This window comes from Daphnia pulex, chromosome 2, assembly GCF_021134715.1.
Source record: "Daphnia pulex isolate KAP4 chromosome 2, ASM2113471v1".
Taxonomy (NCBI): domain Eukaryota; kingdom Metazoa; phylum Arthropoda; class Branchiopoda; order Diplostraca; family Daphniidae; genus Daphnia; species Daphnia pulex.
Genome location: NC_060018.1, coordinates 5,599,458 through 5,621,173, shown reverse-complemented (window position 1 = coordinate 5,621,173; position 21,716 = coordinate 5,599,458). Strand labels below are relative to the sequence as shown.

Sequence of the window (21,716 nt, the reverse complement as noted above, 5' to 3'; positions counted from 1 at the left end):
TCGCTTTTGGACGTGACCCGTTTTAATTTATTTACTTTATTTCGCACAATCTTGAGCCTGACTAATAACTCACGTGCTATCATCGATCCGACCAAAGTCGGTACCCTTATTATGTAACTTATGGAGGGTGTGCTATTAGCATGGGCGGTGAATTTTAACTGGCAATGGATGTTTTATCAAAATAGGAAGAGGCGAAATCGCGTTGAATCTCATCTATATACATGCGCATGCGCTTCCACAATGGTTTAGGCTTGGATAGATGTTGAGACAACAAAGGACTTTTTATGGAAGAAATTATCAAATTCTTGGTTTAATAAATATAAATAATACATTGTAACTTACCAAATGTCTTTTGCCGCCGAATAGAGTACCAAGAAATTAGTTTTTAATAGATGGATGGTTGAAGCAATGCCGAATTCGTGTGGCTGTAGTCAGTCGGGAAAGAGCTTTGTTGTTGACGACTTTGTGCACGTGATACTCCCGAAAGACTGCAGCGAGATTCTTTTTGAGGCCGCAACCTACAAGTTATCCTGGATAACGTCCTTCTCGCTCATGATGAGCATGCGTTGTTGGTTCGGGAATATAAATCACAAAATATCGATCGTTTAAATGCATATGTAATCGATTGTAGTTATTAATCGATTTATAGAAATAACGACAACAACAATGAGCTACTTTATTTTTAAAAATTTCCAGTACTCTCTGGTTTAGAATTCATATATTGCTTTACATACGAATTCTAAAATCAACTAAATTGAGCTTAATATACAATAAACTAGAAAAAAACACTCGGCCGTTTTGCGGTTTCGCCTTCCCCATATTTTTTTAAGGTTTGAAGTTGAGCAGAGTTTTTCAGTTTTGAGCAATTTTTGTCGTCTGCAATCGAAATGGCCGCCTCCTCTGTTTTGCCGTTTGTGCGCGGGATAGATTGCAGTAATTATGATTTCAAGGTAAACTTATCAAATAAAATTCATTCTCGCAGTCTTCTGTCAAATTTAACATGTCTGTGCACAGTTTAAAACAATTTTCGTGATTTTCCTATGCGTACTTTCATTGGAATACGGCCGAATGTCTAACATTTGTTTTCGCCTTCTGTCAACAGAATGGGAATTTTCCTGAAACTATTGGCGATATGGTTGGCCTACGGTGGCTTAAACTTGACCAGACTGGTTTAACAGAAGCCCCTGAAGAGCTAGGGAAGCTTCAGAAATTAGTAAGTTCTTCTTTGTTTTAAAGTTGATCAAATTTTTTATATTCATTCATGTTTTGGAATGTAGGAACATTTAAGCTTGAAGAGAAACAAAATTGACAAAGTATATGGTGAAGTGACTACCCTTCCCTGCCTTCGCTCCCTTAACCTTCGTTATAACTGCTTGAGGAGTTCCAGTTTACCACAAGATATCTTTCAAGTGGAAGAACTTACAACTCTCGACCTTAGTCACAATAACCTGAGACAAGTCCCAGATGGATTAGAAAGAGCTAAATCTCTACTAGTCCTTAACCTCAGCCACAATAAGTATTTTAAAATGCCAAACATTATTACAAATTTTCTGATTTGTTAGTGCCAATTTCTCTCTTGCAGTATTGAAGCAATACCAAGCCAACTCTTTGTTCAGTTGACCGACCTGCTGTTCTTGGATTTGAGCCATAACCGCCTTGAAACTCTACCTCCTCAAACTAGAAGATTAGTTAACTTACAAACTTTGATCCTGAATGGGAACCCCATGGCAAATTATCAAATGAGACAACTACCTTCGTTAACAGCCTTGAGAAGCCTGCAGGTTCGGGATACTCAAAGGAGTGTTTTAAACATCCCGTCGTCTCTGGAAGCATTGCTCGATGTGGGTGAAGTGGACTTGTCACAAAACGGTCTTTCTAGAATACCCGATGGACTTTTTGTACTTCCAACATTGAGAAGGCTCAATATGAGCAATAACATCATGACAGAACTACATTCAGCCATTGGTAAGTATTTCAAAATTGAATACGTATGGATTACAGAAGTGACTAATATCTTTTTATTTTTTTTAGATTTGTGGTCCAAACTTGAAACAGTGAATTTAAGCCGAAACCAGTTGCGATCGTTACCGCCCTCTATTTGTTTATTACCGTGTCTCCGTCGGTTGTTTGTTGATTCAAATAATTTAGAAAGTGAAGGCTTACCCGCAGACCTAGGTCGCTTACCTGCCCTTGAAATATTTTCCGCATCAGATAACAAGTTGGAGACAATCCCCGATACGTTTCTGAAATGTCTCAATTTGAAAAAACTCATCCTCATTAACAATCGACTACGATATTTACCCAAAGGAATTCAGTATCTTCCTAAATTGGAACTAATAGAAACCAGAGGCAACCCTGATTTTAAAGCCCCACCTAAACCCAATCCCCACGCCTTGGCTAATGCATATTACAACATCGATTTTTCTTTACAACATCAACTGAGGCTGGCCAGTGCTGCAGGAACAGTAGCGTTGTCAACTCCTCAAGAATCAGGGACACTTTCGAAACAATCTTCCTTAGACGCAGAAAGCAATACGTCACTTGGTAAATGAAATTGTCAAACAAAATGCTTCTGTGGTTGATAATATTTGTTTATTGTCTTGTCAGATAAAGATAATGTCCGTAAACGAGGACGTCGTGGGAAACATCAACAAGAAGAAGCAGATCAAGACCAAGCAAAGATTCTTAAAGTATTACTGCTGAATTATTGCAAAAAAGTTACTGTTTCGTTAATTTTCATGGATTGGGCGTTTATTTTTTAGGGTCTAAAAGACGTCGCCAAGGATAAGAATCATAAGACGATAGAAGAATTAAAAGCCGAATCTCTAAAGTAACTAATTGAATAGTTTAAAAAATGCTCAAATAGTTATATTGTTTCTCAATTCAGACCAAGGAAATGGGTGGAGTCTTTGGAAAAACCGACGCTTGATTATTCCGAGTTTTTTGAGGAAGATGTCGGGCAAATTCCAGGATTGACTATTTGGGAAATTGAAAATTTTCTTCCTTGTCAAGTCGATGAATCCGTCCACGGAAAGTTCTACGAGGCCGATTGTTACATCGTATTGAAAACGTTTATTGACGAGAGTGGTTCTCTCAATTGGAAGATATCCTTTTGGATCGGAGAAAAAGCCACGGTAAGGTTATAGTAACTTTCTTTTAAGGTAATTCGATTTAAATGAAAAGATGAGTTATGTTACGTTAGTGAAAAGTGAAAATTGTACGCAGCATAATTACTAGCATGTTTTTGCCAAGATGCCTAGCTGTTGTAGGCTGTCTGCTATAGGAGTGAGTCTAGTTATTTGTAGAAGATTGATTCCGATTGACAACGAGAAAAATGGATTATGGAATAATTTTTTGTTGCGGAACTCACAACTATGAACGATGATGACGTGCGTGACCAACCATCTGTGCAACTTTTTTTGTCACAAATTTCCGCATTGCTGTTTATTTCTTTCCCTTGTATCAGCAATTGGAGAGATGCCAACGAGTACGCTGTTTGTTAGTTTATTTTGGTTAGGTCGTTTGTTTGCTTCTCCCCCAGTGTTTTTTCCCCTATTTTCAAAGTGTTGTTGGCAGTAAGTCAAACCTCCCTTAAATGTTTTCCGAGCATCGCAAATTTGAAAATTGAAACTCTCGGTGCCTGTGCTGTGTCAACAAATGTGCGTTTTTCATGACAATGCTACTGTTCGTATCTTAGCATTATGCCAACATCGCCATTTATCTTATCAGCAGCTGGATGAGTAGCATGATGTAGTCCGAATCTAATGTAGTGATTGCGATTGTATTTTTCAGTTGGACAAAAAGGCGTGCGCAGCCATTCACGCAGTTAATCTGCGAAATTTTCTCGGGGCGCAATGCCGAACAATCCGAGAGGAACAGGCGGACGAGTCACCTGAATTTATTGCCATGATTGATGGTGATCTCGTCTATCTAGAAGGTTGCCGTACTGCTTCCGGCTTCTTCACTGTTGATGAGATGGAGTTACCTCCACGGTTGTACAGAATACACGCTGCCGGCCCGTCAATTCATCTTGAACCCGTTGCAGTCCATGCTGATGAGCTTGATCCTCGCCATGTCTTCCTTCTAGATGCTGGCAAAAAGATGTTTATCTGGACAGGACTGAAATCTAAGAATACTCTCAGGTTTATTCAAACAGTCGGAAAGTGCAATGAATGAACCAACTAACATGTTTAACTTGTTCCTGCCAGGTCTAAAACACGCTTACTCGCGGAGAAGATCAACAAAGAGGAACGTAAAGGAACCGCTGATATTATAGTCTGCGCCCAGAGCAAAGAGACTGATGACTGGTGGGATGTTATGTCATCAGAATCTGATTCCGATGAAATTTATCGACCAGAGATCATCCGTGAACATGTAACGCAAGACTTTGTTCCGTTTGCTGCGAAGTTATATCGAGTCGGGCTTGGAATGGGATATTTGGAATTACCCCAGGTAAATATTTAATGGATCTCTCTGTTTAAATTGAATTATCAACGAATTTAAACATTCTCCTAGGTCGAGCTAACAACTCGAGGAAAACTAGAACACAAGTTACTTGAAACGAACGGTGTCTATTTGATTGATTGCTTGGGTGAGGTTTTTATCTGGATTGGAAAGCAGTCTACTCGCCTTGTCCGAGCAGCCGCACTGAAGCTGGCACATGAATTAACCGCCCTCATCACACGCCCCGCTTTTGCTGTCGTGACTAAAATTTCTGAAGGTAATTTATGTCTTTCGATCAATATTTTCATATTTCCTTCACCTCTAAACGAGATCGCCCGCTCATTTAAATTGAAGGTTACAATGTTTAATAACTAAAAAACTATGAGTTGTTATCCCCATTTTATTTTAAGAAAATCAAAATCTGCATTAGTATAAAGACGCAGGGGTGCTTTCTAATATATTTTTGTAATATTCAAACTCTAACAGTGACGTCCTTTTTAATTCATAGGTACTGAGCCCATGATTTTCAAGACGAAATTTGCAGGCTGGAATGATGTCATCGCTGTTGATTTTACTCGAACCGCTGACTCTGTACGTAAAACTGGTGCTGACCTGGGAAAATGGGCGTCAGAACAGCAGACAAAGGTGAAGCTTGTTCTATACCCTTACTAGCGTAAAGAGTACAAGGTCCCATGGTGTAATGGTTAGCACTCCAGACTCTGAATCTGGCAATCCGAGTTCAAATCTCGGTGGGACCTCGTCTTTTTTCCTTATTTTTTCTTTGCTGTAGTGTTGTTTTATCAAAAGTAGATTCTTATTTCGTAAAATTGAATATTAAAAGCATTTTTTGTTTGATATTCAAACTAAAATGTGATATTTTTCAAAATTTCAGGTAGATATTTCGGCCTTATTTACCCCGCGGCAACCGCCTATGTCGGCAACTGAGGCACAACAACTATCAGACGATTGGAATGAAGACCTTGAGGTACCGTTACATAAATAATGTTGTAAACTCATAGTATTTTAAAATCATTTTAATGTTTTTTTTAGGCCATGGAAGCATTTGTCTTGGAAAATAAGAAGTTTGTTCGATTACCAGAGGAAGACATTGGGCATTTCTACAGTGGGGATTGCTATGTCTTTCTCTGTCGATATTGGATTCCTGCAACCGATGCGGATCCAGATGCGAAAAATGATGACGACGATCCTCAGGATGACTTTCAGTGTGTCGTTTATTTTTGGCAGGGAAGGGACGCTTCTGATATGGGATGGCTCACGTTTACGTTCAGTTTGCAGAAAAAGTTTGAATCTCTCTTTGGTACCAAGCTAGAGGTATTTAAACCATGACTTTAGTCGAATTACTTGTCTTAAAATTATTGTTTTGTTAGGTGGTACGAACGAGACAACAGCAGGAGAACTTAAAGTTTTTGGCTCATTTTCATCGCAAATTTGTTATTCATCGAGGCAAACGGAAACCAGTCAAAGGAGATGACTGGACTGCTCCTACAGAGTTTTTCCAGATCCGTAGCTCTGGTTCTACCCTTTGCACTAGATGCATACAAATTCAAGCGGATTCATCACTTTTAAATTCGTGTTTTTGGTATTACGCAATCATATTTGTTAATTGCTTTATATATTTTTTTCTTTCTAAATATTTTATAGCTACATTTTGAAAGTGCCTTTTGATAAAGAGGATCGCAGTGGAATTGTCTACGTTTGGGTTGGAAATAGAGCTGATCCGGAAGAGGCTCGGATTACGGAAGAGATAGCACGGGAGATGTATGATGGGGTAAGAAGAATTCAAAATTACCGTTATCAGTTTTTCAAGTCGGAACAAAAGGAGTCGCTCTTTGTGTATTGAGTGAAAGAACCTTGTGATTAATTTGGACGAGCTTTAGAAAAATGCAGGGGACCAAATCGTGATGGGTCGACTTACGCTTGATACTTTGGGGAAATCTCGATCTGACAGCCACCGTCATCTCACCATTCAATCCCAGACGAGTGTAAAGACAAAAATACTTCCACCCCGCTTGAATCGTGTCGCGTGGCTTGTTATTAGGTTATAGAACTTTTTAGGACCGCCAACGCTTCACAGCAACAATGATTCTCGACTGCATGGATTAAATCGGCCATCGTGGTTAACTGGTCAAAATATTAATGGAATGATACGCATGCTAGCTAGTTGAAAATTTTGCACACAAGTGCCCTACATTATTTTAAATCGGCTAATAATACCAAAATTTTGTCCTTTAGGAAAGATTTAGTCTGCAGGTGCTAAATGAAGGTGAGGAACCCGATAATTTCTTCTGGGTTGGTTTGGGAGAGCGCAGACCGTACGACACACAAGCCGATTTTCTTGACTACGCCAGACTTTTTCGATGTTCCAACGAACGAGGCTATTTTGCTGTCTCAGAAAAGTGCTCAGACTTTTGTCAGGTATTTTTAATGATTTTTTTTTTAAGGAATAATGTATAAACTTTAAATTCAATCTATAGGATGATCTAGCAGATGAAGATAACATGCTGTTAGATAATGGTGATCAAGTATTCCTCTGGCTTGGTTCAAGAAGTTCTGAAGTGGAGGTCAAACTTACTTACAAAGCAGTACAAGTAATATACTCAACAAACATTGTAATTCAATCCAATTTGTTACTTACCGAGATTATTGTTTTAGGTGTACATGCAACATTTACGAGTCCAACAACCTCAACGACCGCGACAGTTGTTTCTAACCCTGAAATTCAAAGAGACTAAACGCTTCACTAAGTGCTTCCATGGCTGGTCAACCTGGAAACTCCCTGTTTGATTTTGTAAGCATAGCGTGCTTTTGCTTAAGTGTATAGGTTTTGCTTTTAATTACAATAATATTATTGCAACAAACATGTAACTGATAAAAATGTGAAATGTACTAAACAAACTTGTGTGAGTTAATACTATTTGTGTAACTTTTTTTTGCTAACAATCAAGGACATTGAACATATTGAATTTTGTTAATCATCGTCATCATCAGATGGAACAAAAAGGTCATTTTCTTCCAGAAAGCTGGCCACATCTTTACTGATAAGTGAACCAATGGTTATTCCTGTGGTAACTGCAACTGCCACTCCAGCAAATCCCAGTATTCCTTTTTTTTGAGGTGCTTCAAGGATTGATCCAGTCTCAGTAGTAACAATATTTCTGACTTGAATTCTATTTCGAACCAAAATGGTATTCGCCGAAAAATTCAGAAGTTTTCGAAGGCCAGTTGCAGCCATTTTCACGTTCTCGTATTGATCCGATTTGGGTGTGTATTCTTGCAAGACACTGGGGCGAACAAGGTCTAAAATATGAATAGATACGTTAAAAATGTATGTTTCAGGAAGTAAACGTCCGCAACACTGGTTTATAATCTAAGTTTTGTTTACCGCGATAGGATTATTTCCAACTAACGAAAATCACCGACTTGTTTAAGTGTTTTCTATGGCACGCCGAAAGTGTCATAAAAAAATATTAAAAAACAAAAGAAAACTTTCGCCACAACACCATCTAGCGGTCAAATATAGAACTACATACAAAAATTCCCTTTTCCTGCCCCAAAACGCGGAAATTTTCTCTGCAATAGGCCCATAGTCGGACATTTAAAATATTTAAAATTCAATAGAGTTCTACTGTCGAACACTCGAACATGAAAATAATTAAAGAATTTATTGGAGTTCTAATGTCGCGTAGTGGAGTTCTACTGTCGGGCACTGGACTAACTGGAGTTCTATTGTCGGTTTTTTTAAATAATATTTTTAAAAAAAGGAGTTCTTATCATCTTATGTCTTTGGAGTTTTACTGTCGCATACAAAGAATTTTTTTTAAATTATTTAAAATATTGGGGTTCTATACTTCTATTGTCGGTGGAGTTTTACGGTCGCCATAACGGCGGATTGACCCCATCCGCCAGGTGGCGCGAGTGTCTTCATGAGGAAGAAACATTTGTCATTTTTTTCGGGTGTTACTAAAACGCGAAGCGAAACGGCGGAACGCGAAACTCCTAAAACGCGAAACAGTGGTGCGAAACGGTCCCAAAAATTGGGGACCGTTTCGCGGGTCCAATGGCCTAAGGGCATCCTAAAGTGCGAAACCATTTGCGAAACCTTTGATTTTTGAAATATAAAAAATTTCCGGTTTTTTAATTTCTGAACGCCCAAGGGCATCCTTAATTGCGAAACTACTTGCGAAATATTTTACTTTTGAAATTTAAAAATGATACTATTGTTTAATTTAAATAATTGAAATGAACATCTTGAATTCCACCGTTTATTGTAGTATGAACAGATTCAAAGAGTAATTGAATAACAAATATACATAAATACCGAATAACAAAGATGGGCTTGGTAACAAGTTCTGTTTGTTTCATACATATTTTAGTACAAAGTCAATAATTACAGACATATAGTTTCTGATATTAAACTGGTCGGTATAGCTATTTGCGCATCAATTCTACACAAGATAATTCGCCGTTAATGATTTTGATAATGAGTAAGGCAATGAATGCATGTATGCCGCTTTACGCTTTCTCACCCTGGCCATATGGCCGGCAGGTTTTACCTTCTTGCTATAAATACCGACCGTCTTCGAGTCCACTGTCATCAGTTGTTTGTACCAGCAAATCAACAATAACATCACAACTTCACAAGTTCTCTCTCTGTCTCTTGCAATAAATCAAGTTGTTCAACATGGCAAAATTCGCTGTAAGTTTTCACTTCAATTCATTTTTTGAAGATCTTGGACAGCCTCAGATTTGACTCCCTAATTAAAATATTATAATAAATCAGAATGTTTCAATGAAATTTAATAATAAATAAAGATTACCTGAAGAATTGCAGTTTGAACAGCGCACCGTAGGCAACGGCCTCATCGTGATTGATGTATTTCTTAACCTCTTTTCCGTTGAAGGAATGTTGCAAGAGCTTTTCCACCTCCGGAATACGGATTGATCCACCAACGAGAACGATATCTTGAATCTGGGCTTTGTGCTCTGTCCATATTGGTGTCACAGAACACGGATGGCTTTCTCGACAGGTTCCATGGTAGAGCGGAAAAGATCGCCATTTAACTCTTTGAATCGAGTCCTCGTAATGCTATTGCATTGTCAAAAGTTAGAAAATATTACAAAAAAACGGAAAAAATAAGTTACCTAGGGTTTAAGTCAATTCCCTCAAACAAAGAATCAATTTCAATGCTAATCATAGGGGTTGGTTTTCAGCTGTTAAATATGAACAACACAATTAATTTAAATCCAAGCAGGCAGTTTATAGAAACATTTAAAACTAATGGACAAAAATAGTCACATATTTCCATTCCCATCTTCCCGCAAGCTATCTCGATTCCCATCCTCCACGTTCCCACGACTGTCGATGCAGTGCCGAGCGCAAAAAAAGGGGAACGGTAAGAAAATGTTACTGCTACGTTACAGTGTTACACTCAATTTGCAGCTCTGTTTTAATTTAGTCCTGATTTAGTCACTGACCAGAACACAATGGCTCGTAGAGATAGATTATTAAAACCACTAGTAACTGAAGTGAGCAATGAGATTTTTGAAGATTCCAAAATTATTTCTTCTAACCCGTGTTTCCAACCAAAAGGAGGATTTATCTACGTGTTCGAATGGAAGGAGGAGTGCCAAAAAGGTAAAAATTAACTTTCCTCTATTTCTTTAAAAAAGTAACCACATATTTCACTGAATTAGAGGATTGGAGGGCTGACGGTTTTCGTTGGCGTCAAGGGGGTTCTGCTAAATATTTAATGCCGGGATCAGAAAATTCAATCGGCATAAAACGCTATTTTCAATCGATAGAAGGCAAAGATGACGACGGTAATGATTTGCTTTCTGTACAATTCACTAGAACGACATTCCATCACCCAACGATGCAGAAAGTACTAGTAGTGTATAAGGGGGACGAAACTATTTCTTCCAAATTACCGCATGGAAATTCAAAGTCCGACGAACTAAAAAAAAGGCCCTTTGTCGCTACAATGCCTTCTTTATTGCGCAAAATGGAGCAGGAGATCGGAGAAAAGCCTTCCAAAATCTACCGTAAAATGAACGAAACCATTCCCCGTGACGTAAAAGTTCAAGCAGCCCAAGGACCCCGAAATTTAAAACAAGTTCAAAATGCCATTCTAAATGCCAAACAAAAGTTGCAGTTGACCCGGGACACCCTTTACAACCTTCACGTAAGAGCGGTTGACGGGACTTTTGTTAAACACATCATTACTTTTCCCGACTTGATCGTCATTGGATGGGACGACAATCTGGCCGATGTTTTCTCTTCGCTTCTAGGGAGAGATGAACCTATCGGTCTATTTTATGATACCACGTTCAAATTAGGAGATTTTTATGTCTCAATTTTGTCTTATGAAGAAACAGAATTTGTGAAAAAGCCAACAGTTCCTTTGATGTTTATGCTTCACGAGAGAAAAAATTTGGAAACTCACAATGCATTTTGGAGAGAGGTGGCAAATAGATTTCCGGGACTTGCAAAGGCAAAAAATGCATTCATAGTAACCGACGAAGAAGCGGCCATTATTTCAGCAATGACTCAAAATCTGCCCCTCATTGAAATCTACCGATGCTGGAATCATGTGTTACAAAATGCCAAGATGCAACTGAGAAAATTTGGCTTTAGATCAAACGTTGAAGTAAGTGTGTATCTCGATGACATAAGACAGCTATTTTCTCAGTCGGACAATCAAAAATACAACGATCTTCTACTGGAATTTTGTACCTCATGGAATAAGGTATACATAAAAGTTTCTAACCTGTAAATATTTACTCTTATTATTATAATTTTAGGAATTTGCCAACTATTTCCGGAAATTTATACATAAAGATGTACAACGCATAGGATTGTGGGTTATCAAAAAACATGGACTAACTAGCGCCACGAATAATAGGGCTGAATCCATGAATGCGCTATTGAAGCGATTTGTTGATTGGAAGGAATCTCCAGTGGATACAATGATTTTAGCTTTAGAGGAAATTTCCGCCTCTTTCTACTCCGAAATTCTAAGAGGTAGATACGGCCGTGGGAATTACCACTTGCATCAGGACTTCACATCTCTATACGACTTGGAAAAGGATTGCCCATTCCTACCGGAAGTAAGACACGAGGAAGAAATTTTCAAAAGCTTAAAGGATGCTGTTGGAAAAGCAACCGAGATGGTAATTTCTTAATTTTCATTTAAATCTACAGAAAATGATCTTTTTTTAAAATATATTACAAGGGAGCGGACGACACCCCAGTCATTAAATTGGAAGAAGGATCAGACTTTAGCTTGTCATGCGCGTACGAACGGGCATTAAGGGTTATTGAAAAAAAACACATCGATATTAATTTCAACAGAATCGGAACTTTCAACGTTACCGGATCAACAGCCACACGCGATGTAAGGATATTTCCGTATCCTTCATGTTCGTGCCCAGAAACCAAAATTTGCTATCATGTTATGGCGGCACGTCTAGCTTGTGGCCTTGCAAACACTACTACAAAAAAAAAACCAAATGTAACCCAGCTTAGAAGAAATGCTAGAAAGAAGGCGGATAGGAAATCTGGGAGAAAAAGGCCTAGGCCAAATGATGTTACCAACCCGCAATCTATTTGGGAGGATTTGAATGGAGACCGATGTGCATCGGATGGGTACGATCCGTTCTACGCTAATGTCGCATCACCCCCAAGAAAGAAAAGTACAAGTAAATCTACAATAAAAAAAGACTCTCAAAAAGATGTTCCGAAAATCGTACCTGTTAAGTGGACTCCCAAATCACCAGCCAGGCCAATCACATCACTACCAAAACTTGTCACCTTACCGCCAGGAAATTCCAAAGCTACCTCAGCGCCGGATTGCTTTTCTTCATCCATTAAGACGACAGCCAATTCACCGGCCACCAAGTCGCAAGCAAATTCAACAGCAAGTCTGACTTCAGCCACCAAATCATTGGCCATATTGTCTTCAGTCACCAAATCACCGGGCAGATTGTCGTCAGCAAATTCGTCCCCCGCCAAATCGCCAACATTGCCGCCACCAAATTCATCGGCCAGTTCGGCTTCCAATTCGCCGACCACATCGGCTAGTTCGTCGCCAACCAAATCACCGGCCAGCTCGTGTTCCAATTCTTCTGCAAATTCGCCGACCACAAAATTACCAGCCAAATCGGCTAGTTTGTCGCAACCACCGGCCAGCTTGGCTTCCAATTCGCCAACCACAAAATTACCAGCCAAATCGTGTAGCTTGTCGCCATCTAAATCACCGGCCAGCTCGTGTTCCAATTCTTCTGCAAATTCGCCGACCACAAAATTACCAGCCAAATCGGCCATCTTGTCGCCAACCAATTCTTCCATCACCAGCTCGCCAGCCAATTCTTCGGCCAACAAGTCGCAGGCTAATTCACCGAATGATGTTCAACATCTAAAAACGGCAATTTATTTAAAATACTGTAATATATTTTTTATATTAAACATGTACCTAATTATCTATTTACATTTTCAGACTCCGGTCTTTCACTATCAGACCCGTGGGTCGCAGAGATCAAACCAACAGGTGAATTTGTCAAAAGCCGAAATCGAAGATATTACCGTTCCGGGGTATTGGCTTGAATCAAGCCATATCAATGCAGCCATAAATCTGATCAAACATCAGTTTCCAAATATTGGTGGATTATATGATACGACTCTCGGCTGGGATCTGGAATTTCCCGCTGCTCCTAGTGAAAAATGGATACAAATAATCCACGATGGCAAGGGGCATTGGGTTGTGGCATCCAAATCGAAAGGAGAAGATTCGGTTTCCATTTATGATAGTTTGGGAGGATCTTCTGTCAATGAGCATATAATAGGATGTATTTCATCCCTTCTACGAACCAACAGAAAAACTTTTGAATACCAAAGTGTTGGATGTCAGCAGCAATTGCCGAATGATTGTGGCCTTCATGCGATTGCAAATGCCATAACTCTAGCATTGGGCGAAGATCCATCACAGTCCATCTATAACAGGGGCGTCATGAGGCAACATTTGAAAAAATGCCTGTTAAGTAAAGTTATGTCAGCATTCCCTAAATCAGATTTGGAGAGAGAAAAGATTACGTCAGATTCAAAAAAAGTCAAGAAGGTTAGGGTTTACTGCAGTTGTCGAAGAATAGATTATCACCCACTGAATTCCACAAGAACACAGGCTTGGCACACCATAGAGTGTACGGGATGTAAAGAGTGGTTTCACAGAATGTGTGAAAGCTGGCCTCCAAAAAGTACTCGTGGGGCTTGGCTATGCAAACAATGCAAAGGTGTGTATTAGTAAAATTTTTAGTATGCATGAAATATTTTAACTTACTTTGTGCTTTAACAGGACCATGAACTCTCATGCAACTACACACATTGGCAGTGTGCCATTACTGTAAGCTGAGAAGTGATAACCTAGAAGGCTAGAATCATAATTGTCATAATCAATAATAAGAACCATAATGAATAATTGTTGTGTAGAACATTAATATGCACTTCTCGAAACGAAGAACTTTAAATACACGGAAATTTTTGAATTATATTCTCGTCTTGAAATAAATAAATTCAAAAATAACTTACTTTCAATTTTTTATTAGTTCTAGTTCGACACTTTGACGACTACTTTTAACAATGCACTGACGTCGACTGTTTCGCGTCTACGGTTTCGCATTTTAGTAAGCCATTTAGCGCCTAAACTGCGAAACGGTCCCGAAAACTTTTGGGACCGTTTCGCACCACTGTTTCGCGTTTTAGGAGTTTCGCGTTCCGCCGTTTCGCTTCGCGTTTTAGTAACACCCATTTTTTTCCGAGACGCTGACTGTCTTCCAAGTTGATTGGTGTCGATCTACATTTTTAGCCATTAAATGTAATTGGTAATGCTAGTTTGGATTTCTTAAATTTAATTAATCTTTGACGTCTCTGTCTGAATTTACAGGTAATCTGGCATATAATTTCACTTGGCCAAATGTGATGACGTGGGTCGAAACTGCTGTCCATTTTGTCGAAATGTCGGCCATTGTTAGCTGTACGTCTCATCTCGTGCAGAAACACTTCGGAGCTAGTATAGTAATTTTGTTGATCAATCTCCCTGCAATAATGCAATAGGTTTTACTTTTATTAGTTGATTTTCAGGTCGGAGATGGAGATCCCTTTGCTCAACTGTTGCAGAAATTTAGAACACGACAAAGTCTGAGCTTCATGGCTGTAGTATCATTAATGTGGTTTTGTTGTGTTGCAGCCAGCTTGTGAAAGGTGTGATCGAGTCATGGTTGAGTTGCAGCTTCTGTATGCAGTTTATCGAGCTGGTGCTATCCCAAGTGTAACTGCAGGAAAACTTCTTGAATTGGTAATTTGATTGATATTATTGGTTGTAACTTGGGAAATCTTGTGTTTTTTTTGTTTTGTTTTTGTTTTATTTTGCATTCAACTGATTGCTACAGATTTAGTTAATGACTAGAGAGTAGACCCCTTTGCTTCTCTGTTGCAATTATGAGTTAAGACCATTATGGAAATGTTGATTACATTTGTTATTTTCAAGTTGGAAAACTTGACAACTACCAATTCCTTTGTAAGATTTATCAAGTAATTCTGATTGTATAGTTTAACATACTTCTGTCGTTTTGTTATGTCACATCGTTCGTCATTGTTCCTTGTTAGTAACTTGCTTTTGTTTTTCAATAGCCAGGTGAAGTCTGCGCTTCTTTGTTGCAGTCTAATGTGCGCATGGATTTGTTGCAGTCATCCAGTGAAAGGTGTGGATAAATTGAGCTGTTGCATGCAGTCTTTGGTGCTGATGTTGTCCTGGAGTGTGGGAGAGTCCCATGCTTCAAGTCTTCTGGGATCAGCTATATCTGAGTTGACGCTGGATCATGCTGCATTGTGGTTGCCGAAATGTTTGACATCTAGTAGAACTGCAAGAAGACTCCTTGAAATGGTAATTTGATAAAAATTATAAGTTCTAACTTGGGAAGTATCATGCTTGGACTACTATAATTGCTTACATTGTTTAATTTTAACATTTGGGGATTTCATCATGTCAACAGCTCTTTCCTTTGATCATATGTAAATTGAGTTATGCATTGTTTAAGGGGAATTGGTTAACAAGATAGGCAGATACTGTAGAAGAATGTTTTTGTTTCGCTGCAGAGCACTACAAATTTCAAATGAATTAAATGAGTAATCTAGTTTCATGTAAATTTTTGTTTAAACTATAGTTATCAGATAGTTTTGCCATAGAATATTGGGGTGAACTCCATTTGAAGTGATTTTTTTTTAATTTTATACAAAATTTCCATTGATCAAACATTAATTTCATTTTGGTCATAGGTTTATGTTTACGTAGCAGTGATGTTGCTGTCCAATATGCATGTTGTTGCAGCCTATACTGGTGAAAGTTTTTTTGCATCGAGTTATGCTGTTGCTGTTCCTTGGTGCCGGACTGCTGGTGTTGTGCACAAAAGTTACATCCAGTTTTAATTGATATTTGCGTCTATGAAGTTAACCGTTTATACGTTGAGAATGAAAAAATAGTAATACGGGGAATTTTTACGTTGAACAAATAATAAACATGTCTTCGCGATTGGGAAACCAGCGAGGAGGAGATTGGGGGGAGGGGGGAATTGATTTTCATTAGCTAGAAGAAGTCGTGGTTTGTTCTAATAAGGTTGACATAAAATCCTTTGTCTATCACATCCATATACCTACCTATATAACCACATCTATTCCTCAAACCCCATAACTTCCACCAACATCCATTCCTTAAGCCCCATAACTTCCACCAACATCCATTCCTTAAACCCCATAACTTCCACCAACACCCATTTCTTAAACCCCCATTTCCCCACAAATGTAAAATATCTATAATATGTATATATAATTGTTGAATAAATAAACCAACTATGTAATACAAAAACCTCTTTTTTATTCTGGAACACTTACAAAATAAATAATTCATTAAACAGAGCGTCCGGTTCGAGACAATTTTTTTTGTGCGAGGCTTTTTAGCAAGCAATCCGCCACCCAATTTGACAAAAAGTGATGGTTTGTTTTCACGGAAATTTCGTCAGACGGTTACAAAATTTCTAATTCAACAATCTGATGTAGAAATTTGCATCTAGTCTACTGGTGCAAATTGCGATTCTGTAAGCCTGATTAATTTAGGTGATGCGTTAAAAGCAATTGTGGGTTTTTTAACACATCTCCTAAATAATCAAGCTTAAAGAATCACAATTTGCACCAGTAGACTAGATGCAAATTTCTACATCAGATTGTTGAATTAGAAATTTTGTAACCGTCTGACGAAATTTCCGTAAAAACAAACTATCACTTTTTGTCAAATTGGGTGGCGGATTGCTTGCTAAAACTCGCACATGCAGTGTCGGCGTAGATCCAGGGAGATTACCTGGAAATGGAAGAGGAGAGAAGAGTGCGAGGCAAGTTTTACTGGGGAGCGATTTGTCATACTAGGCTTCCGGGTTAGACTCATGACCCTCTAAAAGTTTTCGTCGGATCATGCGCCTTCCAAGTCCCCGTTCGACCAGAGCCCTCCCCTCCTCCTGGTTTCACAGCGGGTGAGTGACCACCGGCGGGCGTTGGTTAGTGGTTAGTTAGGGAAATGGGGCCAAAGAAGAAGGGAGCCCAGACATGCACTTGTTTTATCTAACAACTACACAATTTTTCAGTCTTGAATGACAGCATTCTCTTGAATTATAGCATCACCAATGGATGAAGTCCATGATAAGTAGCGAAGGAGTTACCCTGTAGACAGAATGAACATTTATTAGTTTGAGAATAATTTTTCAACAATATTTGAGCGACAGAAAGCAATACCTCAAATCAAGCTTAAGAAAGTAAAAAGGGAGATTCAAGGGAAGCAGCCAACAGGTTACCAAACAAGGTAGTGTACATTGTTGACTGTCAGTCAGTCCTTTTTCTTCAACATGACTTTACTTAAAGTCTGTCATGCAAATTTAGAAACCTATAGTTTCAAACCTGTAAATAAAAAATAAGAAAATTAAGTCACCCTGTTAATAATTTGTGTCATCAATGTACTTGAAAACTATGAAAATAAACTATCTAAAAGAATAATTAAACAGTAATCAGTATACTGCAGTTGAAATCGTCTTATAACCATAGACGTGAGTGCAGATCAAAACTTTGAACTGCAACAAAGAAAGTTCCTTGACATGACAAGTGAACTTACACTTGAAACCACCAAACAGTTAGCCAAGGTTCTCTAGAAGATGGAATGAGAGATTTGTCCGTGATGGGGTGATCTAGCAAGTCCAATTCTTATTACAGCAGATAATTATAATGAATCCTAATAAAAGATGAGAAGATTGTATGTTTTTCAACAATACTGTAATAAAGCTAGTGTTGGTAGTTACCTGTGTCATTTCGATGGCACATTTTGAACAAAATAGTCAACGGTAGGCTACGTTTCCTCCTGTAAGTTGGTGAGAAACACTAAGGTTATCCAACATGAACACGGAATAGAACACATCACCGAAACGAAATTACTCGAATTAACCTATATGTCCATTTGTAACTTTCGAAGAAAATAGCTGTAGCTGAAGATAGATTTAGACGAGACGCCATAAGCCATTTGACAACACAATATTCCTTCACGCCATCTATTAGACACGTCCAAAACTCACTATCTGAAGGACCGGCTTTAGATAGTCACAAAAGTCACAAAAGTAAATCAAAAAGACCTTTTCTGTTTGCTTTAGCTGGCAAGGAGTCTTTAGAATTGTGCAGAGAACAAAGCTCACTTGCTAGTTTTATGCAAATTTTCCGGAAGTATACCGGAAGTAAGCGATAGCGCCTCAACCATTGAGCTGCCGACCAAATAAACCAAATATTCGTGATCTACGTGAAATTTGGGGTCGATTAGATGTAATTTAAACTAAATCCAGATTTTGGCCAAAATCGAGAATTTTCCTGATGCATAGAATTTATTTTCATGTGATCATGACAACGATCTATCGATAAAATGTGAACGATATGATAATACATTTAAGAGAATTAAAACATGGAGAGTGAAAAAATGGAGAGATGGAGTAACTACAATACGCAATTACAGCACATGTCACATATCCACTTCGATTACACTTACACGACACGATTTCATTAAGTTCATACAGTTTGAGTACTGGAGCTATCCTTTTGCGGGCCCCAGTAGGCCTTCATCCCCGTCAGCTGCGTGAAGGTGGTTCGATACCACTCTCATTGACCCTTGAATGGCTGCAAGTCGACTCTTCCGCCTGAAACGGCGCCACGCATTAGGCTGTATGTTGAGGGAGTTGGCCACCGCGTTGTTGGACGGCATCCAGGAGCCCAACGCGCCGATCACCACCGGAAGCGTCGGTCCAAGGTGACCATATTTGGCCACTTTCCGGTCGAATCCAGCTTGTAGGGATTCCGGAGCATCAAAAGGTATCGTCACGTCGATGATGAGCTGCGGTGTTGCGGAGGTGATGACGATATCTGGGCGGAGGGTAGTGTCCGGGAACACCTGGTTGACACGAATCGTGTGACCGGCCCTGCAGATGATTTTGGCCAGTTCCAGCAGAATTGCGTCATGTCGCCGTCCGATTTCCGGAAGGTTGACCCGGCAATGGCTGGTCACATGTGACGTGGTCTCGGCGTCCGTCCTGCACCTTCGGCACTTCTTGTCAGGAGCCGAAATTCCAGGTGTGCCGAAAAGAGGTAGGATGGATAGTCGGCTGCGATGGATCAGCTTCCATTCTTCGAAGTTGAGTTTGGTGCGTGATGATGTGAGCCTGGCGATGTCGCTCGACGAGTCCAAAAGGAGACCCCTTGCCACTCTTCCCTGGTTTGAGGCGTTGGAGAGCTCGGTTGTCCATCGGCCCCTGATCACCGTCCTCAATCCGCGGACAGCCTTGCTCGACAGGCAGGAGACGTCATCAGCGATCACTTTTGAAAGGGAACTATCGCTGGATACGTCGATCCTTGCGTGAAGACGCCTGGCTGCTTTTCGCGTTCGAGTCCATGTGTTCGGACCGCACCCGTAGAACCGAGTGTCGTACAGGCCACCCTGTGTTGAGCCAGACAGGAAATCGGAGAGGGGGAGCGGCACATCCGTGGCTTGGTCAATACCCCTGGAGACGGTTTTCTCAAGTTGGGCTCTGGCAACGAGACGGACAACTTGATCTTTGCTGTCCAACAGCTGAACGGCCCTGGCAATCGTCCACACATCAGCGTCTTTTTTAAGCTGAGAGGCGCCAAGCCCCCCAGCCCTCCGGTCAGCAAACAAGAAAGCAGTGTGGGCTGTGTGTGGCACGTATGCCACTTGGCGGAGGAATTCCGCACATCGAGTGTCCAGCTCGTCAAGGAAGCCCCTCTGTACGCGGCCGGTCGCTAGGTGATGCGAGAGAGACGGCAGGAGGTGCGCACGAAATACCTCCAGCTTCTGCCAAGGAGCCAGCAAGGAATCCGCAATCTTGACTAGCTTCTCACGGAGGTCTGTGGCTGGTCTGAAGGTGAGCTTAGTTCCCATAGGGACGCCAAGATAATTTTCATACTCCCCTACATCCAGCGCCCGAATCTGGACACCGTTGATGGAGAGCTTCGTGGACGTGCTGGCTCTACCGTTGGTGATGGTGAGAGAAGAGCACTTCTTGGCATTGAAGCGGAGACCAAGAATTGAGGCTGTCGAATTCATTCCATCGATAGTCGATTGGAGGCTGGTAGTGTCGGAGTCGGCCGCAGAGATGTCGTCAGCATAGGAAGTGGATTTCAGGCGAGTATTGAAGAGCTGAAACCCATGGGAGTTCGCCTTGGCCCGGCGGACTAGAGGCTCCGCTGCAAGATTAAAAATTATGGAGCTAAGCCCATCGCCTTGGCGGACTCCGGATGTCGGTCTCACCATCACCAGCTCCTTGCCGACAACGAAATGGAACTCGTTATGTTGGTAGATGTCGGTCAGGATGCTCCTTAGGGCCGGAGGGACTGGAAGACTGCAGAAGAGTTGGTTGAGGTAGTCATGAGGAAGTGATCCAAAAGCATTGGCCAAGTCCAGCCAGCAGATTGTTAAGTTTCTTTTCTGGGACTTGGCCTCCTCGATGGCACTCTCGAGCAGCATTGTGTGCTCCTGTATTCCGTGCACCCCCGGGAGGAAACCTTTCTGCTCCGGTGAAAGCCACTCGTTGCCGCTGGCCACTGTGGTGATCCGGGAGGCAATGCATCCGGAGAAGAGCTTGTACAGCGTTGAGAGGAGTGAGATGGGTCGGAAGTTGCTGTAGTCTTCAGTCGACCCTTTCTTGTAGATCGGGATGGTTCGGGCCGATTTCCAGCACTTCGGTACACCAAGGCGCCATACTGCGGCATAAAGGACCTCCAGCAGGCGACATTCCGGATCCAGACGGGAGATGTCCTTGTACTCGACTCCGTCCGCTCCTGGGGCCGTGTTTGAGGCTCTTTTGAGTTTCCTGGCAATCTCGGATCTTGCTGGTGGGCTGGCAAGATGTTCGAGCTCTTCCTCAGATGGATTAGACCAGCTGCATCCATCGTACACCCGCCTCGCTTCAAGTACTGCTGCCTCGGACGGGCGGGGCTGTTCATATGCACCCTTCAAGAAGTCAGTGGCAGCCTCAACAGTGCCGGTGTAGGCCTGGGAGGTCTCGCCCAGCACCTTCCGCACAGCTCGTTTCGGGAATCGCTTGAAAAGGGCTTGGATTCGGCCGGCCTCTTCCTTCTTCTTGGTGTTGTCTTTTTTTTTAATCCGCTGTTGTTGTCTTGACTGCTGTCTTCTGTGAGCTACAGGGCTGTTCCGTGATCGCTCCTGAACCACTTGCTTTCTGCTGGCAGTAAGATCGTCCGACTTTTTAGTGAGTCGATGCCAGTCGGCAGCGCAGCTTTCTGTCGCCAGATCCACATCCTCACGGTTGGAGCAGCGTAAGAAAACCGGAGCCCAAAGGTTAAAGAAAGCCTCAGCTGGAGATAAGGTGGAATCGACGGCCTCCTCCGCATCGTCATCGCTCCCGTCCGATTCCGTTTCGCTATCAAGTGGCATAGTGATCACGGTTCCAGCACTCCGAGGTGGTTGATTGCAGCGGAGTGAAGCGTCCACCGATAGGTTGGTGTCAGAAACTTGTGTTGAGGTCGGAGGCTCCACTGGATAGGCAGCCCAACCGGTTGCGTCGAGAGCCCGTTGTGTTGTTAAAAGAGGAGATGGGTCATCAGAGTGTTCACTCTCAACGCTGGTGAGGTTGTGGTTGGCTGGAAGAGC

General features: G+C 41.0%; 1 protein-coding gene, 4 long non-coding RNA genes and 1 other non-coding gene across 11 annotated transcripts; 3 read left to right on the top strand and 3 right to left on the bottom strand.

Annotated features, from left to right (window-relative positions):
• The first annotated feature begins 672 nt into the window (after positions 1 to 672).
• LOC124208373 (protein flightless-1-like) lies at positions 673 to 7,373 on the top strand. Of its 2 annotated transcripts, XM_046606130.1 has the most exons (20): positions 690 to 950; positions 1,103 to 1,213; positions 1,278 to 1,516; positions 1,583 to 1,965; positions 2,032 to 2,544; positions 2,608 to 2,690; positions 2,763 to 2,830; positions 2,888 to 3,134; positions 3,793 to 4,142; positions 4,209 to 4,452; positions 4,516 to 4,720; positions 4,952 to 5,088; positions 5,336 to 5,428; positions 5,494 to 5,775; positions 5,832 to 6,043; positions 6,106 to 6,232; positions 6,342 to 6,446; positions 6,697 to 6,879; positions 6,939 to 7,052; positions 7,117 to 7,373. In XM_046606130.1, the coding sequence occupies exons 1-20, from the start codon at positions 888 to 890 to the stop codon at positions 7,246 to 7,248; spliced, it is 3,891 nt and encodes a 1,296-aa protein (XP_046462086.1). In that variant the 5' UTR covers positions 690 to 887; the 3' UTR covers positions 7,249 to 7,373. The 2 variants fall into 2 exon arrangements, with proteins under 2 accessions (XP_046462087.1, XP_046462086.1); XM_046606131.1 differs by lacking the exon at positions 6,342 to 6,446 and having other exon boundaries at positions 673 to 950.
• Positions 5,130 to 5,201, top strand: Trnaq-cug. Its single transcript has one exon. It is a non-coding gene; the product is annotated as a tRNA-Gln (tRNA).
• On the bottom strand, positions 7,327 to 8,039 carry LOC124208455. Its single transcript, XR_006880442.1, has 2 exons — positions 7,847 to 8,039; positions 7,327 to 7,761 (listed from the first exon to the last, which is right to left on the bottom strand). It is a non-coding gene; the product is annotated as an uncharacterized LOC124208455 (long non-coding RNA).
• A 673-nt stretch (positions 8,040 to 8,712) lies between these two features.
• On the bottom strand, positions 8,713 to 14,138 carry LOC124206158. Of its 4 annotated transcripts, none has more exons than XR_006879594.1 (9): positions 14,045 to 14,138; positions 13,797 to 13,887; positions 13,590 to 13,730; positions 13,353 to 13,521; positions 12,936 to 13,284; positions 12,214 to 12,878; positions 9,607 to 9,675; positions 9,282 to 9,550; positions 8,713 to 9,218 (listed from the first exon to the last, which is right to left on the bottom strand). It is a non-coding gene; the product is annotated as an uncharacterized LOC124206158 (long non-coding RNA). The 4 variants fall into 4 exon arrangements; XR_006879595.1 differs by having other exon boundaries at positions 12,952 to 13,284; XR_006879601.1 differs by having other exon boundaries at positions 13,046 to 13,284.
• Positions 14,139 to 14,404: 266 nt separating this feature from the next.
• LOC124206148 lies at positions 14,405 to 16,376 on the top strand. 2 transcript variants are annotated; one of them, XR_006879588.1, is made up of 4 exons: positions 14,405 to 14,525; positions 14,586 to 14,810; positions 15,146 to 15,398; positions 15,791 to 16,376. It is a non-coding gene; the product is annotated as an uncharacterized LOC124206148 (long non-coding RNA). The 2 variants fall into 2 exon arrangements; XR_006879593.1 differs by having other exon boundaries at positions 14,405 to 14,530; positions 14,597 to 14,810.
• Positions 16,377 to 17,161: 785 nt separating this feature from the next.
• Positions 17,162 to 17,726, bottom strand: LOC124209310. Its single transcript, XR_006880865.1, has 3 exons — positions 17,667 to 17,726; positions 17,294 to 17,455; positions 17,162 to 17,221 (listed from the first exon to the last, which is right to left on the bottom strand). It is a non-coding gene; the product is annotated as an uncharacterized LOC124209310 (long non-coding RNA).
• Positions 17,727 to 21,716: the final 3,990 nt, after the last annotated feature.